The 22,490-nt window shown below is 31.7% G+C and overlaps 1 protein-coding gene and 1 long non-coding RNA gene across 4 annotated transcripts; one reads left to right on the forward strand and one right to left on the reverse strand.

The window, feature by feature from the left end:
- The first annotated feature begins 820 nt into the window (after positions 1 to 820).
- Positions 821 to 9,531, forward strand: LOC104900951 (lysine-specific demethylase JMJ26). 3 transcript variants are annotated; one of them, XM_010688488.4, is made up of 12 exons: positions 821 to 3,785; positions 4,823 to 5,430; positions 5,573 to 5,697; positions 5,801 to 5,900; positions 5,993 to 6,125; positions 6,206 to 6,269; positions 6,361 to 7,018; positions 7,251 to 7,580; positions 7,856 to 8,137; positions 8,316 to 8,388; positions 8,497 to 8,582; positions 8,690 to 9,531. In XM_010688488.4, exons 2-12 carry the CDS (start codon positions 4,828 to 4,830, stop codon positions 8,879 to 8,881), a joined length of 2,646 nt encoding a protein of 881 aa, XP_010686790.1. In that variant the 5' UTR covers positions 821 to 3,785; positions 4,823 to 4,827; the 3' UTR covers positions 8,882 to 9,531. The 3 variants fall into 3 exon arrangements, with proteins under 3 accessions (XP_010686790.1, XP_019106713.1, XP_019106714.1); XM_019251169.3 differs by lacking the exon at positions 821 to 3,785 and having other exon boundaries at positions 3,814 to 5,430; positions 8,690 to 8,809; positions 8,909 to 9,531; XM_019251168.3 differs by lacking the exon at positions 821 to 3,785 and having other exon boundaries at positions 3,813 to 5,430.
- LOC104900950 (uncharacterized) lies at positions 7,145 to 12,657 on the reverse strand. Its single transcript, XR_791127.4, has 3 exons — positions 12,519 to 12,657; positions 9,860 to 9,942; positions 7,145 to 8,372 (listed from the first exon to the last, which is right to left on the reverse strand). It is a non-coding gene; the product is annotated as an uncharacterized LOC104900950 (long non-coding RNA).
- Positions 12,658 to 22,490: the final 9,833 nt, after the last annotated feature.

The raw sequence follows: 22,490 nt of genomic DNA on the forward strand, positions 1-22,490 counted from the left end.
TATCTCCTAACTTTAGTTATCTTTGATATTTAGCTTTTTCGTAGTTCTTAGTTGGTTATTGACAATTTCCGACTTGATTCCGGCCTAGCTTATTGTTTTATCAATACATTTTGGTGTTCCTTAGTCCCTGTGGATTTCGACCCTTACTTATCACTTTACCTAGTTTAGTGATTTAGTTAGGTTTTGTTTGATTTTAGTCCCCGGCAACGGCGCCATTTTGACAAAGGAAAAACTAGGTCGTCACTAGCTTCCTAAAATCAAACAAACCTAAGTAAATCACTAGACTAAGTAAAGTGATAAGTAAGGGTCGAAATCCACAGGGAATAGCAAGAAGAACACCAATGTTGCTAATTGTTGCAAGCTAAGACGAAGATTTAGCAAAAGGTTTGGTTTGTTAAACTAAGAACTAGATTAAGTAATCAACTAAGGTCTTAAGAAAAAGCTAAATGATTAGACAAGAAATTGATTGATAAAAACATTGGGAGAAGGGGATAAACACCATCCAATCATGATTTAGGAAGTAAGAAATGCGAAGTGTAGGGGGAAGGATCAAATAACAAACCCTCACTCAATTCTCACTCTCATGAGCAATTAAGTAAGAAGATAACATAAACATCAACTCTAGTCTCCTCTCTCAACTTGACTAAAGCATAAATCAACAAACATCATAATTCTAGAATGCAAGTAGATAATAGTTATGCTATTGATCGATTAAGAAACCCAAAGAACCCCTATCTTCTTATTCAAATACCAAAATCAATCATGGTTGGGTTTTCACCCCAACCCCAACTAATTAACTACTCACTAATCATTATAGTCATCATAATAATACTAATAGAAGGAGAAAGTGAATCAAACATGAACAACTAAACAATCAACACACCAACTAAATCAAGATTAAGATAAAAACTAAAATCTAAACATGGGTTAAACTAATTTTAGACAAAACTTAAATAAACAAAAAGATAAGAGTATAAGAAGTAGAGAGAAGAGGAGATATTACTTAAACCATGAAGAAGAAATGAAGATCTTGCACAAAAACCATAATTTTTGTCATAATCCAAGCTACAAAACCATGGAAATCTACTTTCTCTCTCTAGAACCTTACTTTCCCTCACTAGATTAAGCTAAGAACTCCCTAAAAATGATTTACTGGAATTAAAGTTAATTTGTCATTAAGTGAAAAAGGTATTTATATCCCCACAAAAACGAGGCTAAAATCAGCGTTTAACATAAAAATATCGCGAAAATAACAAGGAGCGCCCGCTCTTTGTAAAACAGGAGCTCCCGCTCCTAACAAAATGAGGCGCTGGAGCGGGAGCTCTTTGGTAGCTCCTAGGTCGCTCCAAAGTTTCTGCCAACAAAAGTGGCTGCCCAGCAGGTGGGGAGCGCCCGCTCCTCAATATAAAGGAGCGCCCGCTCCTTGTATTATGTGCTCCAAGGAGCGCTTGCTCAATGGTAGCTCCTTGGTAGCTCCAAAGTTTATGCCCTCCTTTGCCATCCTCAACGCATAAAGGAGCGCCCGCTCCTGTTTCCTTGAGAGCTCCCGCTCCTTTGCTCCTCATGCTAGGAGCTCCAGCTCCTTGGTGGCTCCCTCCTAGCTCCAACTTTCTGGTTTGCTTTTTCATGTACAGGGACGTTCAGGAGCGCCCGCTCCGTTTTCCTTTCTGCCTTTTTCCTCATAAAAAACACATCAACAATAGTTAGTGGTCAAAGGAGAGGGGAAAGAACCATAAAATTTCATCTACCTAGCATGCATTGTTAGAGGATGAAAAATGATGAAATTAAGGGGAAAAGTGCATTTGGATCCAAAATTATCATGTAAATCTTGCCAAAATATGCATATGAGTGAGACCAAATTCTCACTCATCAGGCCACAAACATGCTAGCTGATTTAATAGCAAAAAAAAAAAGCAAAAGGAAAGAGAGATGAGTTATATGAATATTTGTATTTTGTCAAACCTTCACTATGAATTACATGAATATTTATATTTCCGACAAAAATAGTTGCTTAGTTGCTCCAAACTTAACCTTCATGAAAATCCTACCTCTCATACTATTATTGTATCTTAACCTTAATTATGTTTAATGAATGTTCCTTCTCCCCCCCCCCAAAAAAAAAAACTTATCTACATGGACCACACATGACATTTTCGAATTTTTTCCTTGAATAATGCAAAAGTAGGTTTAAATTTCCAAAATATGCCCAAAAAACATAAAATTCCCTGCGTACCGTCCACGTAGGACGGCACGCGAGAAAATTGTTTTTTTTGTTTTAACCCACGGAAACCGCTACTCAAAGTAGCGGTTTAATTTTAAAATAAACAGCTACTCTGAGTAGCGGTTTACCTACGCAAAATATGGTAAGCAGATATCAGTTTGCATAGTAAACCGCTACTCCGAGTAGTGGTTTTACCTAAGTTGAAAAAAAAAAAATTCTCGGCACTTGTAAACCGCTACTTCAAGTAGCGGTTTTACTAAAAAAAAAATAAATCTCGCGTGCCGTCCTACGTGGACGGTACACAGGGAATTTTAATTTTTTTGGACATATTTGGAAATTAAAACCCACTTTTGCATTATCCAAGGAAAAAATTCTGACATTTTCCATATGGTGCATGACGTATTGATAACCACACACATGACATATCCCAATTCCTATATGAGGCATCACATATTGACAATTTGACATGAATGACATCCACATATTTACACACATAATGATATAAACATATCTATGAGCTCATGGTATTGGCTCGCACATGCTACCAGGCGCAACACCTTCACAGCACACACTTTAGAGTGTAGATGTTACTCCCTCAATTCTATTCATAATTACAGAGAAATTCTAAATTCTTTCCGATGGATAAGAAACAGTCATGCGAAGTCGTATTTAATTCGTCTCAACATATAATTCATTAATTTTAAATTATAATAATTTCTACTAATATAAAATAGAAGATATCTATACAAATATATTAAAAGGCGTGCATAAACAAGAAACTGTGCCACGTAGTGCTCTCTCTAGGAAGTTTTAGTTCATGTAATCCATGTCAATAAAAAAAATTAGAAATTACATAGTATAGTGTTATTGTTATAAAATATTATATTGATAAATGAAACTTTTTGTTATCCGGGGCATATCCCGGACCTAACAACTAATTTTAAGGTTAAAAAAAAAAAAAAGTACATTTTACAAACACGTATAATAAGATAAGTTTAGATAATAAGATAAGTTTAGTTAAAAAGATAGAGATTGATTACTACAAATTTATTTTCAAGTTAAACTAACTATAATTTGCCTTACAGTGAAATAAATGCAAAAACAAACTCTAGATACCTTGATCTACTCAAAGTGGTTTGCAAAACCGTGGACCTTAAAAAATAACTTCAAAAGCAACCCAACAACAAAAAAACAACAACAAAAAAAAAGACTTAAAAAGACTTTAGAATCAAGTCTCCCTTTATTATGAACACGTTTTTTTTGCATATTGGACTCTTCTTTAACCGAGATTAGATCAAATTTATGATATTTGTGATGAATGCATGTAGCTAGTATTTTTACTATTTTATCTACACCAAACTACTTAACTTTTCTCAACAAACTAGAATCTCATCGGATTCGGATAGTGATACGATTATCAATCAAAATTTAATTTCCATAAATTTCATCCCTTCAATTCAGATAAACTAGAATTCGAGATTCGAGATCGTATATATATGTATAAATAATATACGACTACTATACATAATATACAACTTCCATTCTTTCTGACATCAAAAATCAGGTAAGTTTTATTCTTTCTTTTTTCTCTATGTTTTTTTGGTGCGTTGAATTTTATTGATTTATTGGATGAATGGAATTTCTGGGTTGATTAATTTCCTTATTTTTTTCTGGGTGAGGCTTAGTTTTATTGTAAATTCATTACCCAGAAAGAATATTTTTGTGGGTGTTCTTTCTTTTGTGTTATAAAGATGAGTCTATAATAATCTCCCTGTTAAATTTTCATCTGTTCTATTGGTTTTGTTTGATTAATTCGACGCTAATTTTATCTGATATTAATGAGGTTTGATTTATGAATTTGATAGTGAGCTAATTGAGTGTAATCTGCATTCAGTTTGTTAGATTGATCTTCTTTATTCTGCTGTAATTACTGTAATTAGCTAGAAATTACTGTGACTGACATGGCTAATACTCCATTATCGATTGATATTATCTTGTGCAATGCAATGTAAGACAGTTAATATACAATATATATACTTTGTAATCAATTTCTGATGATGGTTTGAGCATTGATTTTTCAACCTTAATGCTGATTAATCGTGTTCTGATGATTCTTTTTAATGTAGTTAGTGCTAAAGGTTGATTTTTTTTTTTTTTTTAATTATGACACATTTGATCTCTACTTTGGAAAAAGTCTGTTAACCTAGTTTGCTGATCTGGAAGAAATTATGATCCGATTTTGGTATGTTTTGATTCGGTTCATTGCAACTATATGAACTCATTGAATAAATTAGGTAACAAATTGCATTCTTGAACCTGAAATATAAAGGCTTCGCCGGTGTTTGTTTACATATTTCATGTACCAAAATGCACCCTAAATTAGGTTTAGGTGACACTGAGTAAACCTAATTTAGAATAGTTGTTGCATTATGATCCCAAAATTATAGCGAAATTGTGTAAATAGATGTATGGTTTTTCTTGTTTATTGCTGTGAGTTGCATATGATCTATCAATTGTGCATACTCTAATGGTTTTTGTATAACTAGAGATTATGTTTTCTTTCAGCTGACCACATTATATTTATGTGCACCTCTTTTTCAGAGAAAATGTCTATTATGGTTGTGAATGAAAGGCCGTTAAGGAAAGATACGCAAAGGATGATAAAGTCACGTGATATTTCTCAGATGAACATGAAAAGGAAGCTCCAAGGACTCTTGCAATCTGAAGCTGAACAAAGTAAAGAAATTGATCATCAGGATGTTTCTTTAATGAAGCGACAACGTCTTAGTAAAGAGATTGAAGATTATTTGTTCGATGATTTTGAATTGGATGAAGAGAATTCCGAAGTAGAGGAAGAAACAGATGATGAGGATTACAAGATCCTGAAGTCTAAAAGATCGACAAGGAGAAGCAGAACTAGTGCAATAAAGAGAAATTCTGCAAATAAACACCAAAGTGCGAAAGAAAAACCAAGCAAACCAGTGGTTAAGAAAAACAAAACAACCACAAGAATCAAGCATTCGGGGCCTAAGGTTCGGGGAAGTAACAGTGTTGATTTGAGCAGTACTTCTTGTTCAGGAGGTTCTGATCCTTATAATTCACCATCTCCTGCTTCGTCTCTGACATTTTGCTCCCGAACTTCAACTAATTCAACTTCAAGCACAGATTGTGATGGAATTAGTGCTCCAAGATCAACCAAAAATACAATGGTGAGTTGTCTTTCATAAGTTGTTTGCAATCTCTATTCTAACGACACTGTTATTCTATTAATTTTGATCTATTTTATCATATAAAATTGCACTTGTAGGCATTTCTTACAAACCGAAGTTCACTTGACTGTTTGCTTTTCAGCGACAGGAAAAACATGAAAAACGTCATTTAAAGTGTCATCAGTGCAAGAAAAGTGATAGACCAGCTGTTATTCGATGTTTCAAGTGCAAAGAGAAGGAATACTGTATGCGATGCATTAGACAATGGTAAGACACTGCCGTGCAATGTGCAAATATTTTACTTCTGTAAGCTTCATTTCCAACTCTGTGCATCATTCTTTCTGATTCGCGCCCTTTCTTGCTCGAGTAGGTACCCTGAAGAATCTGAGATGGATATTTCACTAGCCTGCCCCTTTTGTCGGAAAATTTGTAATTGCAACGATTGTCTACATTTAAGGAATACAATCAAAGTATGTACCCCTTGCTGTGGATTCTCCATGTAACGTTAACCTTTCATATGAAAATTCAGATTTTCTGATAGTTTATTTTTGGTTTTTTTAAGACATCAAGAAGAGACATTCTACACCAAGAAAAGGCTGAACACCTCGCCTATCTAGTCAAATCTTTGTTGCCATTCATAAGTGAAATTCTTCAAGAGCAGTCTGAAGAAATTGAGTTGGAATCCAAGATATTAGGTATGAAGTAACCCATTTTACCAGTAATTGTTTTCTTCATCTCCACAGTTGCTTACAATATGATTTTCTATTATGTGCAGGCATTACAATAAGTGAAGATAATATACTAGAGTCAACCTGCTTTGATGACGAGCGAATTTACTGGTACATTTTTTTCTTATGGAAATACAAGGAAAATTCTATTTTCATACACTAAACTAATTTTTTTTTTTTTTTTATCTTTGTTCCCTAACAGCAATCAGTGTGCCACTTCAATTTTTGATCTCCATAGAAGTTGCCCTGGGTGCAGTTTTGAACTTTGTTTGAGTTGTTCTCGAGAGATTCGTCAAGGGAGGCTTTCTGGAGGCCCTGATATAACGCCACACAGATATAATTACAGGGGACATGATTACTGTCATGGTGGCAAGCCCCTACCAAGAAGCTCAACTGAATCAACTGATACCATCCCCACATTGAGTGTATGGATCGTTAATGATGATGGCAGTATTCCTTGTCCTTCAAAAGATCGAGGAGGGTGTGGTGATCGGGTTTTGGAGTTAAGGAGACTTCTTCCTAAGAGTTGGATACAAAACTTGGAAACAAGGGCAAAGTTAATAGCCAAAAGTGAGGGTATTCAACAAACTCTTGCAAGCCCCTTAAAGAATGTTAACCTTGAAGACTTCCGAGAAAAATCTAGTGGAAATTGCTTGTATCGTCCGTCTGCCAGGGAGATGCTTGCACCTGATGGGATAATTCACTTCAGAAAACATTGGGCCAATGGTGAACCTGTGGTTGTAAGAGAGACTTTAGCTCAAACGCTCGGTTTGAGCTGGGAGCCAATGGTAATGTCACGAGCACTCTGTGAAAATATGGACTCGAATATCAAAGCGGTGGATTGTCTAACTAACTGTGAGGTAAAGATGCTACTTCATCCTCTGGCATTAGAAATTGATCGGATTATCACTGTGAATCTCTTATTAAAAAGAAACGGATTAGCTCTAACTTGATTTTAAGGAATGTGCAATTGAAATATTGCAATATGCATGTGGAAATGTGCCATTAGTGTCTTTCTGAGAGGATTAGCCTTCTATAATGTTATGAATTAGACTCTTGCATAATTGCTAACTGAAATTGAAATGCATACAGGTAGAAATCAGTACTAGGGATTTTTTCAAGGGATATAAACAAGGTAGAGCATGCACCAATTTCTGGCCTATGATGTTGAAGCTAAAAGACTGGCCTCCATCTGACAAGTTTGAAAATCTTTTGCCGAGACACTGTGATGAGTTTATCACTGCTTTGCCCTTTCAAGAGTATACAGATCCTACTGGTGGTATCCTCAACCTTGCTACTCTTTTGCCTTCCAACGTCCTCAAACCAGATTTGGGACCAAAGACTTACATTGCTTACGGGACTACTCAAGAGCTCGGACGAGGAGATTCTGTGACTAAGCTTCATTGTGACATGTCAGATGCGGTATGTCATATTTTTTTCAATTTTCTAATATGAAACAAAGCACAATATGCACAATATACTTAATCTTTAGGGTAAATTCCAGATTCAAGATCCAACTTATAATCCTGCAGAAGTTGACATAAAATGAAAGCAAAATAAATCTTAACCTTAACATTAGGAGGTCCCTTGATCACCTTTATGTTGTTGGTTTGGATGAACTCAAGGTTGGCTGGTACATCTCATATGGATGTTCGACTTGATTCTTGACATTTCCTAAATCCATTTCATTGATGCAGGTAAACATCTTAATGCATACTGCTGATGTTTCGTTAAGTGAGGATCAATTGATGGCGATTGACATGCTCAAAAAGAAACACAAAGCTCAAGATCGAGCAGAACTGCAGAGCTTACAAGTGGTAAATTACAAAGAGGACCTCGATCTAACGCCAAGTGTTTCAACAGAAAAGGGTGCTGCTCTTTGGGACATATTTAGAAGAGAAGATGTAACCAAGTTGGAAGATTATTTGCGGAAACATTCTAAGGAATTTCGACATATGTATTGTTCTCCTGTAGAACAGGTAATGGTTAAGCCAAAACTTTGTAATTCTTTTAAAACTTGAGCTTCGTGTTCCTTTCTGAGCATAGCAATCATAAAACTTTAAATCTCACTGAATTCAACACCAAATCTGCGTTATATTTACCAACATCAATAAGGAGGTTTTGGAAAGAAATAACTTGTATGTTTTCAATGATCAGGTCATCCATCCCATCCACGACCAATCGTTCTACTTGACCTCAGAACACAAGCAAAAGCTGAAGGAGGAATATGGTTAGTATCAGTATAGTGCCACATTCAGATTCTTTGTCTGAATATTTTTCAGCTTACAGCAATGTCATATACAGATGTACTAACTGTTTCATTCCATAACTATTTTAGGGGTTGAACCCTGGACATTTGAGCAAAAACTCGGAGAGGCAGTATTCATACCTGCTGGCTGTCCACATCAGGTTCGAAATCTCAAGGTAAAGAAACCAAGCTGTGATTATTATTGCATATTTTTTTGCTTAAAATCTTAAAAAGCATACATATGAATGACTTGTGACTAATAATATGCACATGTTTTCGCCAGTCATGCACAAAGGTAGCCGTGGATTTTGTCTCACCAGAGAACATTGGAGAGTGTCTCCGACTGACAGAGGAGTTCCGGAAACTCCCAAAATTCCACAGGGTTCGAGAAGACAAACTCGAGGTAACAAAATATCACCTTATTATAACATTCAGGTTCGTATTTGTATCATTTTTTTCAGAGCAGCCTAATTAACTATTTTCTTGTAACATTAACGACCAGATCAAGAAGATGATCCTTCATGCAGTCAACAAAACAGTAAAACATTTAGAGGATTTGAGATTATAGGAGGCAGCCCAATTTTTGTATAGCATAGATGAGAGGGTGCAGTGAATGTAAAGTATACGAAAAGTATGTAAACAGTGAGACGAATGAAGCAAAGCACACATACATTTTCAGAAAATGTGGTATCGAAACTTATATGCCTGTTGATTAGTAATCCAATAGTAAGTTATGTTACAAATGTATAATTATCGATTCTCTCAAATTTAATGTTCTTACCATTTACAAGAGAATTTCATATATACAGGTTATGTTAGGTTCGTAATTTTTTAGCTTGAAATTTGGACTTAAAAAAACTTATATACAATCGGTGTAATATACTCTCTCCATCCTCAAATAATTTTTTTTATATACCATCCACCTATACAACATATGTCTCTCCATTAGCTTACCCTATCTCACCCTTTCTCTTTATACTCCTGTGATGTGAGATCCTCCGCTAACACTTTTCCTTACTCTCTGTTACTCCATTAAGAAAGTCTTACTTTAACTTAATCTACCCAAAAAAAACCGACACTTACCTACTTAATGTCTGTGCCAATAACTACACAACTAGCTGATGATGAAAAAGAGTATATAACGAGAATTAGCTACCTCAAACTAATAAAAAGATTCCCTTGTACAAGTTACTTTTCTTTATGATTAATTAGTGGGTTGTCCAACAAGACCTACTATTTACACCACATTATATTCTGTTTCATTAATATCGCAGTAGTTTATCCATATGAGTATGTATGATCTTAAAAATACATCATTTACCATAAATATATATCTAATTGTATATTAGAGACTGAAAAATATCCAAAAATTGATGATATGTTTTTAAAGTCGAATCTAAAGAAATTTCACATGATAATAAAGTTTCTTATAGAAGTAGTAGTAGAAATATACCGTCATACTTCCTCCGTTTTAAATAGTTGCACAATTTGACATTCAGTCACTATCCATTAACCAACTTTGACAAGCTTTCCTCACTATTATATAAAAAAAAAAACATAGTCAAATGAGATCTTGTTAGATTTGTCTTAACACGAGGATTCTAAATATCAACTTTTTATAATTTTTAATTATACGCAATTAGAGATATTAACGTTAAGAAAAAAAAAACATCTTGCCAAACGTGAAAAAGCAAACGGTGCAATTGTTTTGAAACGGATGAAGTATTTAATAGAATAAGACTTTGAAAATACAAATAGGTATGTAAGGGAGAATGTGTGATAGCTAATTACTTTCATATAACACTTTAGGAAAAAAAAACAAATTACATACAAGGCTTTTTTTTTCTGTAATACTACCGGCCTCCGTTTTCTAAGATCTTCTCTCTTTCTGTTTAAGTGCGTTTCCAAAAAATCTTCTCTCCTTTACTTTATTTCTTATTTGGAATTTTTTTCCCCCTTTTTATCCTCTCATGTCTCTATCATATGATCCACCATTACATTATTAATTCAATTTTACTCCCTTTCTTTCTTCTACTTTAACCACTTTTTATTTGTTTATTTATCTAATCCCCTTTTCTCCCCTATTTTACCCACTCCACACCCCACACAAATTAATTCTCATTGGTATCTGTAGAAACAATAACAAGGAAAATCTTTAGGAAACAGAAGTAGTACTACCCCTCTATTTATTAATCTAAACATTTTCCTTTTTGATATGTTTCTTTTTAATCTATATATTGTTGTTTAGGTTATGTTTAGTAACATGTCTCATATGCTTCCCTATTTTTCCACATATGTTATCCACTTTTTGATATTTTAACTTACTTTTGGTTTCTATTTTTAACTTTTTAGTTTCTCTTTCCACCTATTCAATTTCTCTCGCATATTTTTATATATACTAAGTATTACTCTATCTGCCCCTAAACCATTTATGTCTGTCCCCAATAGCTTTTTCATTTTCTTATTTAGTATAAGTCCACCGATTAAAATATTATTTAGTTTTTCTCTCCTCAATAAACAATACGTGAATAGTGTATGAACTCCAAATTTAATTCTAATTTAATACAATTAAGATTCCACTTGTGATTAATTTTTAATACTTGTGCCCAAAAGAAATGAGAACTCTATATAGGGACAGAAGGAGTATGATGCTAAAACTCCAAATCAAAATTCTCATTGAAAATGGTTTGTTCTCTTCACTTGAGTTCTCATGAACTTATCTAAACTTGACCTATCCGAACTAGATAGAATTAAACGAACTTATTTGAATCAAATTGAATTTATTTAAATTAAACTGAACTTATCTGAATTCATTAAAATTTATTGAAGTTTATTTTATAGGATGTTAAAACTTATCTACACTTATTTGGTCTTAAGTGAATTTACGAAACTTAACTAAATTTGTCTAAACTTAACTGAACTTATCTAAAACTATTCATACTTAAAACTTATGTTTTTTTTAAGATAAAGAGAATGCACCAAAGGGTCAAACTTTTATAAGTTATAAGAAGTAACCATTATAACAACATGATTTTGATAAATAAATCATTGAATATGTTCCTTGGTTTGATGGGGGTAAATCTTAAATATGGAATCCACCAAGACTTAAGTATACAACTAATATATTCACCTTACCTCAAAATACTAGAGTTGAAAATTTCATTCATGGATAAATACTAAAGTAGAAATTAGTTTCTAAAACTTAAGGTTTCATTGAATTAACCTTACTTATTGTTGTTAGCATCATATATGATCATACTAGAGTAAAAATTTATCAAACTTTTTTATCTTTCATTTAATCATTCTAAACATATCTAATTCTTCATTAATAAAAATTCTAAAATCTTAATTTTAAAAATAAATATGAATCTGACAAAATCTCACATGATAATAAATAATTTCATAAATTAGCCTTAAAATATTCGATCCTACAACTCTACGATCCGATCCTACCATATAAAAATCGTAAATTCTCCTATTAGATTTTGGTCGCATGTTACTTCAATCTTATAGTATTGAAAAGCTATCATCATTTGCTAATTAAAAAAATCATTATTAATATGTGTAAATTTTTAATATGAGGTTCTCACCATATTTTAGTACAATTATCTCTATTTCACCAAATTGTCGGATCTTACGATCCTACGATACGATTCGATTTTATCAACCCCTACGATCCAAAGTAGGATCCCGATCGTTCTATATGAAAAAAATTAGATAGAAACACTTAAACACAAAAAGAAAAGAAGATTATTATTAACAAAAACTAGAAACATAAGTATATAAAAGTAGAAATTGAAGTTTACCATCATTAAAAAGATCTTATTATCTTAAGATCTTCACCAAGCTTTCTCACACCCTTAATTTAAACAAATTATAGATTTTGATTAATAGTTTTCAAAACTAAACAAAAGTACCTTTCAACAAATTTTGATTAATAGTTTTGGAAAAAAAAAAAAACTATATTTTTCAACAAAATTATAAATTTTGATTTATAGTTTTCAAAACTAAGCATCAATATTTTTTAACAAATAGGTAGAAAATTTTAAAATCACAAGGAGTTTAAAAAGAAAAATCCAAAATGTCAAGAAATAGTAGTGAAAAAAACTTACAAGTGACTTCAATGGCCACCAAAATTCAATGATTCTTCATTGGTTGTTGATAGATCTATCTACCCATCTTCCACTAACTAAACCATAGATGGGCTGCTTTTTTCACCTCCTTCATCACAACCCATAAGCAGCTATTTATACCCAAAAAAGCAATGGGGGTATGTGTTAGGGTTTTCACCAATATGTAAAAGACTAATATACCCTTGTAATGTGATTATAATCCCATATAGTGACACATCAGCAATACTTTTAAACATCTAGCGATAAGGATTGAAAGGCAAAGTACAATATCACATAATTTCGTAGCTAAGAAGGAATCTCACCGCTTTTGTCGCGTGACAAACACGGAGATTTCGGCAATAATACAAACCGCCATCAGAGATGGTATACAGTTGATAAACGTCTGGATTTGCACAAATATCCAACAGAATAAAATTCATATCTTTTTTATTCTACCTGTGAACTCCTTATTTTTTTTGGTATCCCCTTAATTACTTAAATATTACAAATAAATATTACAAAACTTATTCAAATCTCTCTTATATATGTTAATTACCTATTTTAATTAAACAAAAAATTAAGATCACCCCATCACTATCTTTGTTATATACTTCCTCCGTTTTAAAATACTCGCTACACTTTCCACTATGGAAAGTTTCGCATTGCTTGCTACACTCTTTTTTGAGCAATAAACTCTCTCTATCTCTCTCCTCTCACATGAGTCCCTTTTATTTTTACTATCTACCTCTCTCTTCTCCAAAAATTGTCTAGGAATCCGTGAATTGAGAAGTGTAGCGAGTAAAATGAAACGGAGGAAGTATAAAGAATTTTATATGCTTTCACGAGCAGCGCAGATATATAAGACTAATATTATACTTCATCCGTTTCACAATAAGTGAAACACTTTCCTTATTTGTTAGGGAATAATCACAATAAGTGAAATCAATTTCCAAACAGTACCAAGGATGTCTTGGCCTAGTGGTTAAGATTGAGGTACTGTGAACGATAGGTCACAGGTTCGAATCCCCCCTCTCCTTCTTTGTACTTTGTACCGCCTTCGTGGCTCATATGGATAAAAAAAAAAATTCCAAATAGGAAAAAAAATTCACCCTTATTACAAATATACTACCAAAAAGTAGGAGGGACAACAACATCAATACATCTCCATTTTACTTTATTGTGATCCCAACTTTCTCTCTAAATTCCTTAGTAACTCCTCACTTTTTCTATATTTCACTTATTGTGAAGTGAAACAGATGAAGTACTCTTGGGCTCTTTAGTGTCTACTTAAATTCTCTTAATTACCCATAATTAATGAGGGCAACAAGTCAAAAAAATTATTAAAAAAACTTTAATGTAACTTGCAAAAAAAATTTCCCTCAAAAAAATACTAGATTTTTTTTTAGTTAAGCTAACTTCCATATTCTAAAAACAAAAGAAACATGTACATTATCATTAATAAATAAAAATTATTAGAATAAGCGGTTTAATTTTAATGTAAAGTTAGACGAATCTAAGACTGAATTTTTCTAACAAGTCCATTATATTTCACTCTAATCCAACACTATCCTAGTCATTCCTTCTCAATCCTTTTTTTTCTTGATTATCGAACTACAACATACAATTTTTTTAAAAAATTACTCGGTAGTTTTACCGAACGGATTAAACTAGTCACTAAATAGATTAACCTAGTCACTGAGTGGATTAAAAATGTCATTATTGAATAGATTAAATTGGTCATAAAATAGATTAACCTGATCCTTAAATATATTAAACTAGTCACTTTATTAAAAAAAAAAAGTGGCATGTTCTCATGTTTATATTAGGCTTAGGCCTTGTCTAATTTTAAGCTAAATTAGACGGTCTCTTACAAGACCAACTGATAATAAAAATTCAATTCAGTTAAGTTCAGATACATTCATTTCAATTCAGTTCAATTAGTTTACTTTCACAGTTTTCATTCATTTTAGTTCAATTCGAACAAATTCAATTTAGTTCGATAAAAAAAACAGACGGAGGACTTTCGTGATACTTCCACCGTTCTTTGCATCTCGATGTTTGTGAAAAATTAAAAAGTATAACTTGCTTTCTAAATGAAGATATCCCTAATTATTAGGCGCACTATGATGGAAATCAAGATTGATAGATATATGTAGAATATTCTTTTCCTAGGTTTAAGTATTATTGCTTGTATCCTCTATTAATAATAAGGAAAATTTGTGAAAAAAAACCTTTTAAAAGTTTAATTTTGTGAAAAAAAATTCTTGAAAGATGAAACTTATTCTCATTTTCTGGTGTGATTTTTGAGATACATAAGAGTGGTGCTGCAGTTAATGAAAACAGGAGGTTAAAAGAATATAGAAGGGTCAATGTCGGGAGTGAGAAAACCACACCGGTTTTGAGTGTATATTTAGGATTCAAATCTTACACCAAGAACAAAAGTTTATAGCAATAAATATAGTCAAACACCCCTAATCATATATTTAGGAAAGATTACGGATTTAAAACATTCTTTTCGATCTCTTAAAACCCAACAAATTATTTTTTTACGAAATATTACGGTTTTAAAACATTCGTTTCAATCTCTTGCAATAAACCAACTTTTTTTAGGAAATATTACGGTTTTTAAAACATTATTTTCGATCTCTTGTAATAAACCAATATTTTTTTTTAGGTTTCAAATGAAATGTCATAGAATTCGAAATTTTGACATTATTAGGCAATTAGTATCAAAAATATAATATATTGGTTTTCTTAAAATTGAAAATATATGATATGTAAAATCACGATTCCTTCCTAAATTGATTGCATTGAAGGCAAATCATGATTTGTTTTTTTACAATAGAGATTATTGAGAGATTTGCTTTCTATTTTTTTGTAATTAAGAGATTCGCTTATATAATGGGAATATCAGGGTAATCTATTTATTTCCTTAAGTTTGTTAGTAAAATTATCGAAATCAATAAACATAAATCAATTAAAGAAATTTCTATTTATTTATGGACAAATTTACGGCCCAAATGAAGTAAACTGAAGAGATTGTATTTGCATTTATTTGAAATAAATATATACATATATATAATATATCTATACATATACATGTTTAATCTCTATTATATAAGGGAAGGGGGAGCGATGGTGTCCTCTTTGGAAATGCGTATTCTGCCCCCCTTTCCTTTCTAAATTACAAAAGGAATGTCAAAATCGAAATCGGCACTTAAAGAAAACTAACGAAAATTAATTTACAACACTCACTCACAAATCACTTAAAAAAGAAGAAACTTTACAAATCACTCATACAATTAAGAAAATCACGTTATAAAAATCACGCAAATCACTCAAATAATCAGGAAACTTTATTAAAACTTAAAATTATCATATAAACTAAAACTACTAACCTAGAACGAACGTCAATACATACAAAAACATTTACAAAAATTTGCTTACAAATCACTATTCTCAAGAACCATTCACAATTACATACTCACAAAAGTTACCTATAAACAAAAATCTGAGAAAAACATGCTTACAAATCGCTATTCTCAAGAACCATTCATAATTACATACTCACAAGAGCTACCTATAAACACAAATCTGAGAAAAACATAAGATTTTGACGGCGGTATCACACATTCATCCATCGGCAATTTGCAAACTTCCAAAAAGGTACATAATTCTTTTAACCTTCAAAATTATTTCACATTAGTGAAATAAACAATAGCAACTTAGTCCACTATTATGTAATTAAAAAAAATGGAGATAATAGTAATGAGTTCAAAAGGGATTTTATACAATCAGACTTAAATTTAATTCATTTTCATATAAAATAAATTTAGTTTTTTCTTAAAAAATGCCAATATTAAAAAATTTTGCCCAAAAATTTTGCAAAAAATCCATGTTCAGATATAAATTTTGAAAAACAAAACAATATCAAACTTTTTGCGAACAACTTTTGCAAAAATCCATTTTCAGAAAAAAAAAAAACTACATTAATTTGCGAAAAGTAACGATTTTTGTTTTTCTAAAAAAAATACAATATCAAATTGTGTATGAAAAATTTAAAATTTCATTTCAAATATAATTGAAGCTCAAAGTGTTAAAATTTAGAAAAGGACAAAATTTAAAATGATGAAAATTTTAAATATCAATTGTGTGAAAACAGAATTTAGAAGTTAGACAAGGAAAAAAAAACTGAAATTAGTTTATACTTTTCGGTTACAATTTTGGGATCATGGATCAAATTTTACCCTTGCTAATGTCCAAAAAAGGTAAAATTTGTTTTTTTTAAAAAAAAAATTGAGGCACGCATCGTATGCGTAAATTGCTAGTTATGACTATATAAGCAGGAAACCTTATGATTATAATAAACTCTAAATAATAATAAAGGATAAAGGTTAAGTAATTCAATGTTTATTAATATAACTATTTTTTTTGACGAGTTTAAAGAGGATAAAAGATATTAGAAGCCTCTCCCGTTTATCAAAGTTGCTAAGTAGGTTTCAAGTAACGTCTATTGCTAACACGTGCATTCCTCTTCAAAGTATGTTTCTATGATAATAGTTATGCTAATATGTTTCTTTGAACCTAGATTACGGGATATGAAATGTAATGATGTTATGAAATGATGATGCTATAAAAATAAGATAATGATATGGATGAAGTGATATGTCTATCATATTCAATGATGAGTTCTGAAAGATGCTTAAAGTAATGAAACATGATAAATAAAAGTGGAAGATGATTCTTGGCAGTATTCTATTCTGTTGGTCATGCACGTTCCATCCTGGCGGTTCTATCACCTTTTGTTGGGGGACATAGTCTCCCTTGGCACCCTCATTCTGATATGCCACCTTCTGTTAGGGGATAGTAATCTCTCGTGGCTCCCTTACTCTATTATGCCACCTTTTGTTGGAGAACTACTATTATCTGTGGCTTCTTTCATACTCGCCAAGTTACCAATAAGAACGGTTTATGATGATAAACATGATAAATAAATTAAATTACTAATTTATGATTTGTTTTTGGAATGGTTTTACTTATTCTCTCATCCCTGTTTGCAAATAAAATGAGTTGAAATGAATTTACGTTGTTAGAGTAGTATGTTGTCGAGCCTCGGCTCATGACGTTTTGCTTTTCTATTTCAGATATTGATGGGGCTAATGGAATGGCGTAGCAGTGAGGAATAATATAGAGATATGAAATTACGTAGACTCTAACACTTATAATCTAAGTTAATAGTAGATATTTTACACTAACTAAGTTTTTATTAACTAGACTAATGATGGATAATATCATGTTTTAGTGTTATAAGATGTTTAAGTTTATGAAATTATGCTGCCTTGTATTTTCCTAATGGAAAGTACGGTAGTAACGCGCCGACTATCTAGCTAGGTTACGCTGCTAATAACTGATTAATTAACTAAATAATGTTGATTAGAAGGGTGTTACACACAAGTCCACATGTTAGGCGCTCATTGGTGCGCATGACGCGTTCTAGCCAATGTGTTGGACACACGTTGCGCGCTAAGTACGGCCGCCGCATATTACCGTTTTTTTTGTTAAACGTGTTTTAAAAGATTTTATTTCATCTTTTAATTCCGGAAATCCGATTTTACGAATAAAATCTGATTTTAACCATAAAAATATCTTGAAGATATTATTTTATTTAATTAAAATAATTAATTATTATTAAATAATTAATTAGCCTTTTCAAAGGATTAGACTCAAAATACAATTAAATATCATGAATAATTAATTGGGCTTTAATAGAGGACTTCAACACTTTTGGAAATAATTCTAAATGACTTTTCAGACTGCTTTGCCCTTGGGTCGGACCAATTAAGAGCACGGTATGTTTCATCATCGGATCCTTAAATGGGAAGACACGATTATGTGTCTACAATAATGCTTGACATTGAAACACTCTAATCATTAATATCTTTCACTTTGTATTTTATAAGGAACTAATAAAGTTGATATTATCAATAAACATATAGAGAAATCCGATAACATATTACATTATAACTTTTTTTTAGGGGAAAGATAAGTGCATTAAGTGAGGGACAACGAGTCCATGAGTTTATAAGGGGCAACATCACGAGGACAATAACGTTCCCAATATTGTTCGACTCCAAACATCACTACTCTAGCTAGATTATGGGCAACAAAATTCCCATCTCTTTTGACATTACTAAAACAAATCAATATATATATATATATATATTATATATATATATATATATATATATATATATATATTTATATATATATATATATATAATATATATATATATTATATATATATATATATATATATATAAAAGAGGAACTTTCGGGAGCATAGAGCGTGCCACCTAGGATTGCCACGTCATCTTATTAATTTAGAGATAATAAAATTTAGAGTTTGAGAGATAATAAAATTTAGAGTTTGAGAGACAAGATTTTATTTACTCTACGACTATGACAAAAACCAAAAAAATTTATCTTTTAGGGATCTATTATAAGTACTACTATACTGTATATTCACTCTACGGCTATGATGATTTACATATAAAATCACAAAATAAAATAAAAAAAACCTGATTCTTGAGATTTACCTAAACCATACGATAACATCTAATGAACTGCTGCAAATCTACTAAAGTAGCCAACATTTCATTAACAGCTTCTTTGCATTTGTGGCCACTCAATATCTACTTTATTTTATTTTTAAACTTTTATTATAGTGATATACTGATATGTTAGTTGACAATACCGGTCAACATGCCTTCACTTATTAGAGATGGAAACAACCATTGCAATACTAACTTTATATCAACTTTTTATAAACTTTATTAATAGATAATTAAAGATAATCTAAAAATAAGGGTATAATGACAAATATTTTATCAATTCTTTTTCTACTACAATAATCGGTTTGGGCATGGTTTTTGAGAAAATGAAAAAAAATGTGTAGTTTAGCATAGAGGTACTCTTTTTATCAACAAGTGTAGGGGATAAGTAAATCCTTAATAAAGTAAGCGCAACTTTATGAGGCAATTTGATGAATAATTAATGATGATTTTATTAACATAAAGTAAAGGTAATACAAAATCAATAATGTTAACAAACAATTACAAAAAAAAAAATATAAAAAACAACTCGTGCAACGCACGGGCTTCAAAACTAGTCTCTATTATATAAGGGAAGGGGGGAGCAATGGTGTCCTCTTTTGAAATGCCTATATTGCCTCCTTTCCATTTTTAAATTACAAAAGGAATGTCAAAATCAAAATCGACACTCAAAGAAAACTAACGAAAATTAATTTACAACACTCACTCACAAATCACTTAAAAAAGAAGAAACTTTACAAATCACCCATACAATTGAGAAAATCACATTATAAAAATCACGCAAATCACTCAAATAATCAGGAAACTTTATTAAAACTTAAAATTAACATATATATTAAAACTAATAACCTAGAACGTCAATACATACAAAAATTTGCTTACAAATCACTATTCTCAAGAACCATTTACAATTACATACGCACAAAAGTAACCTATAAACACAAATTTAAGAAAACATGCTTACAAATCACTATTCTCAAGAACCATTCATAATTACATACTCACAAGAATTACCTATAAACACAAATCTGAGAAAAAACATAAGATTTTGACGGCGATATCACACATTCATCCATCGACAATTTACGAACTTCCAAAAAGTACATAATTCTTTTAACCTTCAAAATTATTTCACATTATTGAAATAAACAATAGCAACTTAGTCGACTGTTATGTAGTTAAAAAAATGGAGATGATAACAATGAGTTCAAAACGGCTTTTATACAATCAGACTTAAATTTAATTCATTTTCATATGAAATAAATTTAGTTTTTTCTGAAAAAATGGCAATATTAAAAATTTTGCCCAAAACTTTTGCAAAAAATCCATGTTTAGATATAAATTTTGAAAAACAAAACAATATCAAACTTTTTGCGAACAACTTTTGCAAAAATCCATTTTCAGAAAAAGAAAACTACATTAATTTGCGAAAAGTAACGATTTTTGTTTTTCTAAAAAAATACAATATCAAATTGTGTATGAAAATTTTAAAATTTCATTTCAAATATAATGGAAGCTCAAAGTGTTAAAATTTAGAAAAGGACAAAATTTAAAATGATGAAAATTTTAAATATCAATGTGTGAAAACAGAATTTAGAAGTTAGACAAGGAAAAAAAAGAAGTGAAATTAGTTTATACTTTCCGGTTACAATTTTGGGATCATGGATCAAATTTTACCCTTGCTAATGCCCAAAAAAGGTAAAATTTGTTTTTTTTAAAAAAATTGAGGCACTTTGTTTTTAAAAAAAAATTGAGGCACGCATCGCGTGCATAAATTGCTAGTTTCTACCTAATATATTGGCCTAGAAATAAAGTTGATTCTTGGGGATGATAAAAGAGTTCAAAATTCGATTCAAGCATATTTGAATTCAAAATACCAAAGTATAAATGTGATCAATATCTATCCACTAGGGGAAAAAAAAGGAAGGGCTGCGCAGGAAGGGTTGCGCTTTTCCTAAAAGCGCAGCCCTACATAACAGAAGGGCTGCGCTTTTTAAAAAAAGCGCAGCCCTTCACTTAGTAGGGTTGCGCTTTTAGGAAAAGCGCAACCCTTCTCACACTCAGAAGGGATGCGCTTTTCTACAAGCACAACCCTACTAAGTGAAGGGCTGCGCTTTTCTTCAAAGGCGCAACCCTTCTGTTATGTAGGGCTGCGCTTTTGAAGAAAAGCGCAACCTTTCTTAAAAAAATTTGAAATAAAAAATTCGCGGGCTTCAAATATTAAGCGGGCTTCAAATATATTATATCCCTCTCTCTCCTCTCTCATGTCCCTCCTCCCTTTTCCTCCTTCTCTCTCCTGTCCCTCCTCTCATCCTCTCTTCTCTCTCAAAAACTCCATGAAATGGGACAAAAAGCTTGAAGTGATTTGCGCTAATCATGCCGACAGAGTCCGATTGCCTATTGTGATACCTTTTTGGAAGCGGCACGGGCCAACAAGTCAAACTCACCGCTATGTTGTGATGTATAGGCTTTTTAAGCCATTCGAGTTCGCTTAAGGCTCCAAATCGGCATTTTAAGTATTTCCGAATTTTTTTATTTCCTTAATTATGTATTAGGGTTTTGTTTTATGTATTTAAACATTATTAGGTTAATGTTTGGAGGCAGTTTTTCACTTTTCAGATCTATAATTTCTTAATCTTTGTTTTGATTAATGTTCTTGTATTTTCAGATCTATAATTTCTTCTCTTCTGTATATTAGTTTTTGTTCCTTTTCGTTTCGTTTTTTTTTGTTTGTTTTGGGTTTAGTTGCATTGTAGATCTATAATTTCTTCTCTTCTGTAATTTCTTATCTTCTGGATTTGGATGGTTTACTTTAAAGTTTAATGCAAATGTTAAAATTCAGAAATGTGAGATTAATAATAAAAAAATGTCGAAAAAAAAATTTATTTATTTTTTGGTAGGAAGGGATGCGCTTTTTAGGTAAAAGCGCAACCCTTCTAGCTTAGAAGGGCTGCACTTTTACCTAAAAAGCGCAACCCTTCTAAGCTTGAAGGGCTGCACTTTTACCTAAAAAGTGCAGCCATTCCTTGTGAAGGGTTGCACGTGTCTAGCGCAGCCCTACTTAAAAAGTGAAGGGCTGCTATTGAAAGGGCTGATGTCAAAAAGCGTAGTCCTACAGACCTTTTTCAGCGCATCCCTTCTTCACTTTTCCACCAGTGATCCTAAGGTCTCAAAACACCAAGATCAATGCATAAACTTCTTTAAAATATCACAATCACATCAACAAAACATTTAAAACCCTAATTCATACTTTCACCCTAACCCTAGATATGAAACTACTCAATAATCATGGATTCTTAGCAATTAAACATAAAATCTATGGCTAATCTAAGGCTAAACATGAATAAGAGATAATTAAGCT

The sequence above is a fragment of the Beta vulgaris genome, chromosome 8 (genome assembly GCF_026745355.1).
Source record: "Beta vulgaris subsp. vulgaris cultivar EL10 chromosome 8, EL10.2, whole genome shotgun sequence".
Lineage (NCBI taxonomy): Eukaryota > Viridiplantae > Streptophyta > Magnoliopsida > Caryophyllales > Amaranthaceae > Beta > Beta vulgaris.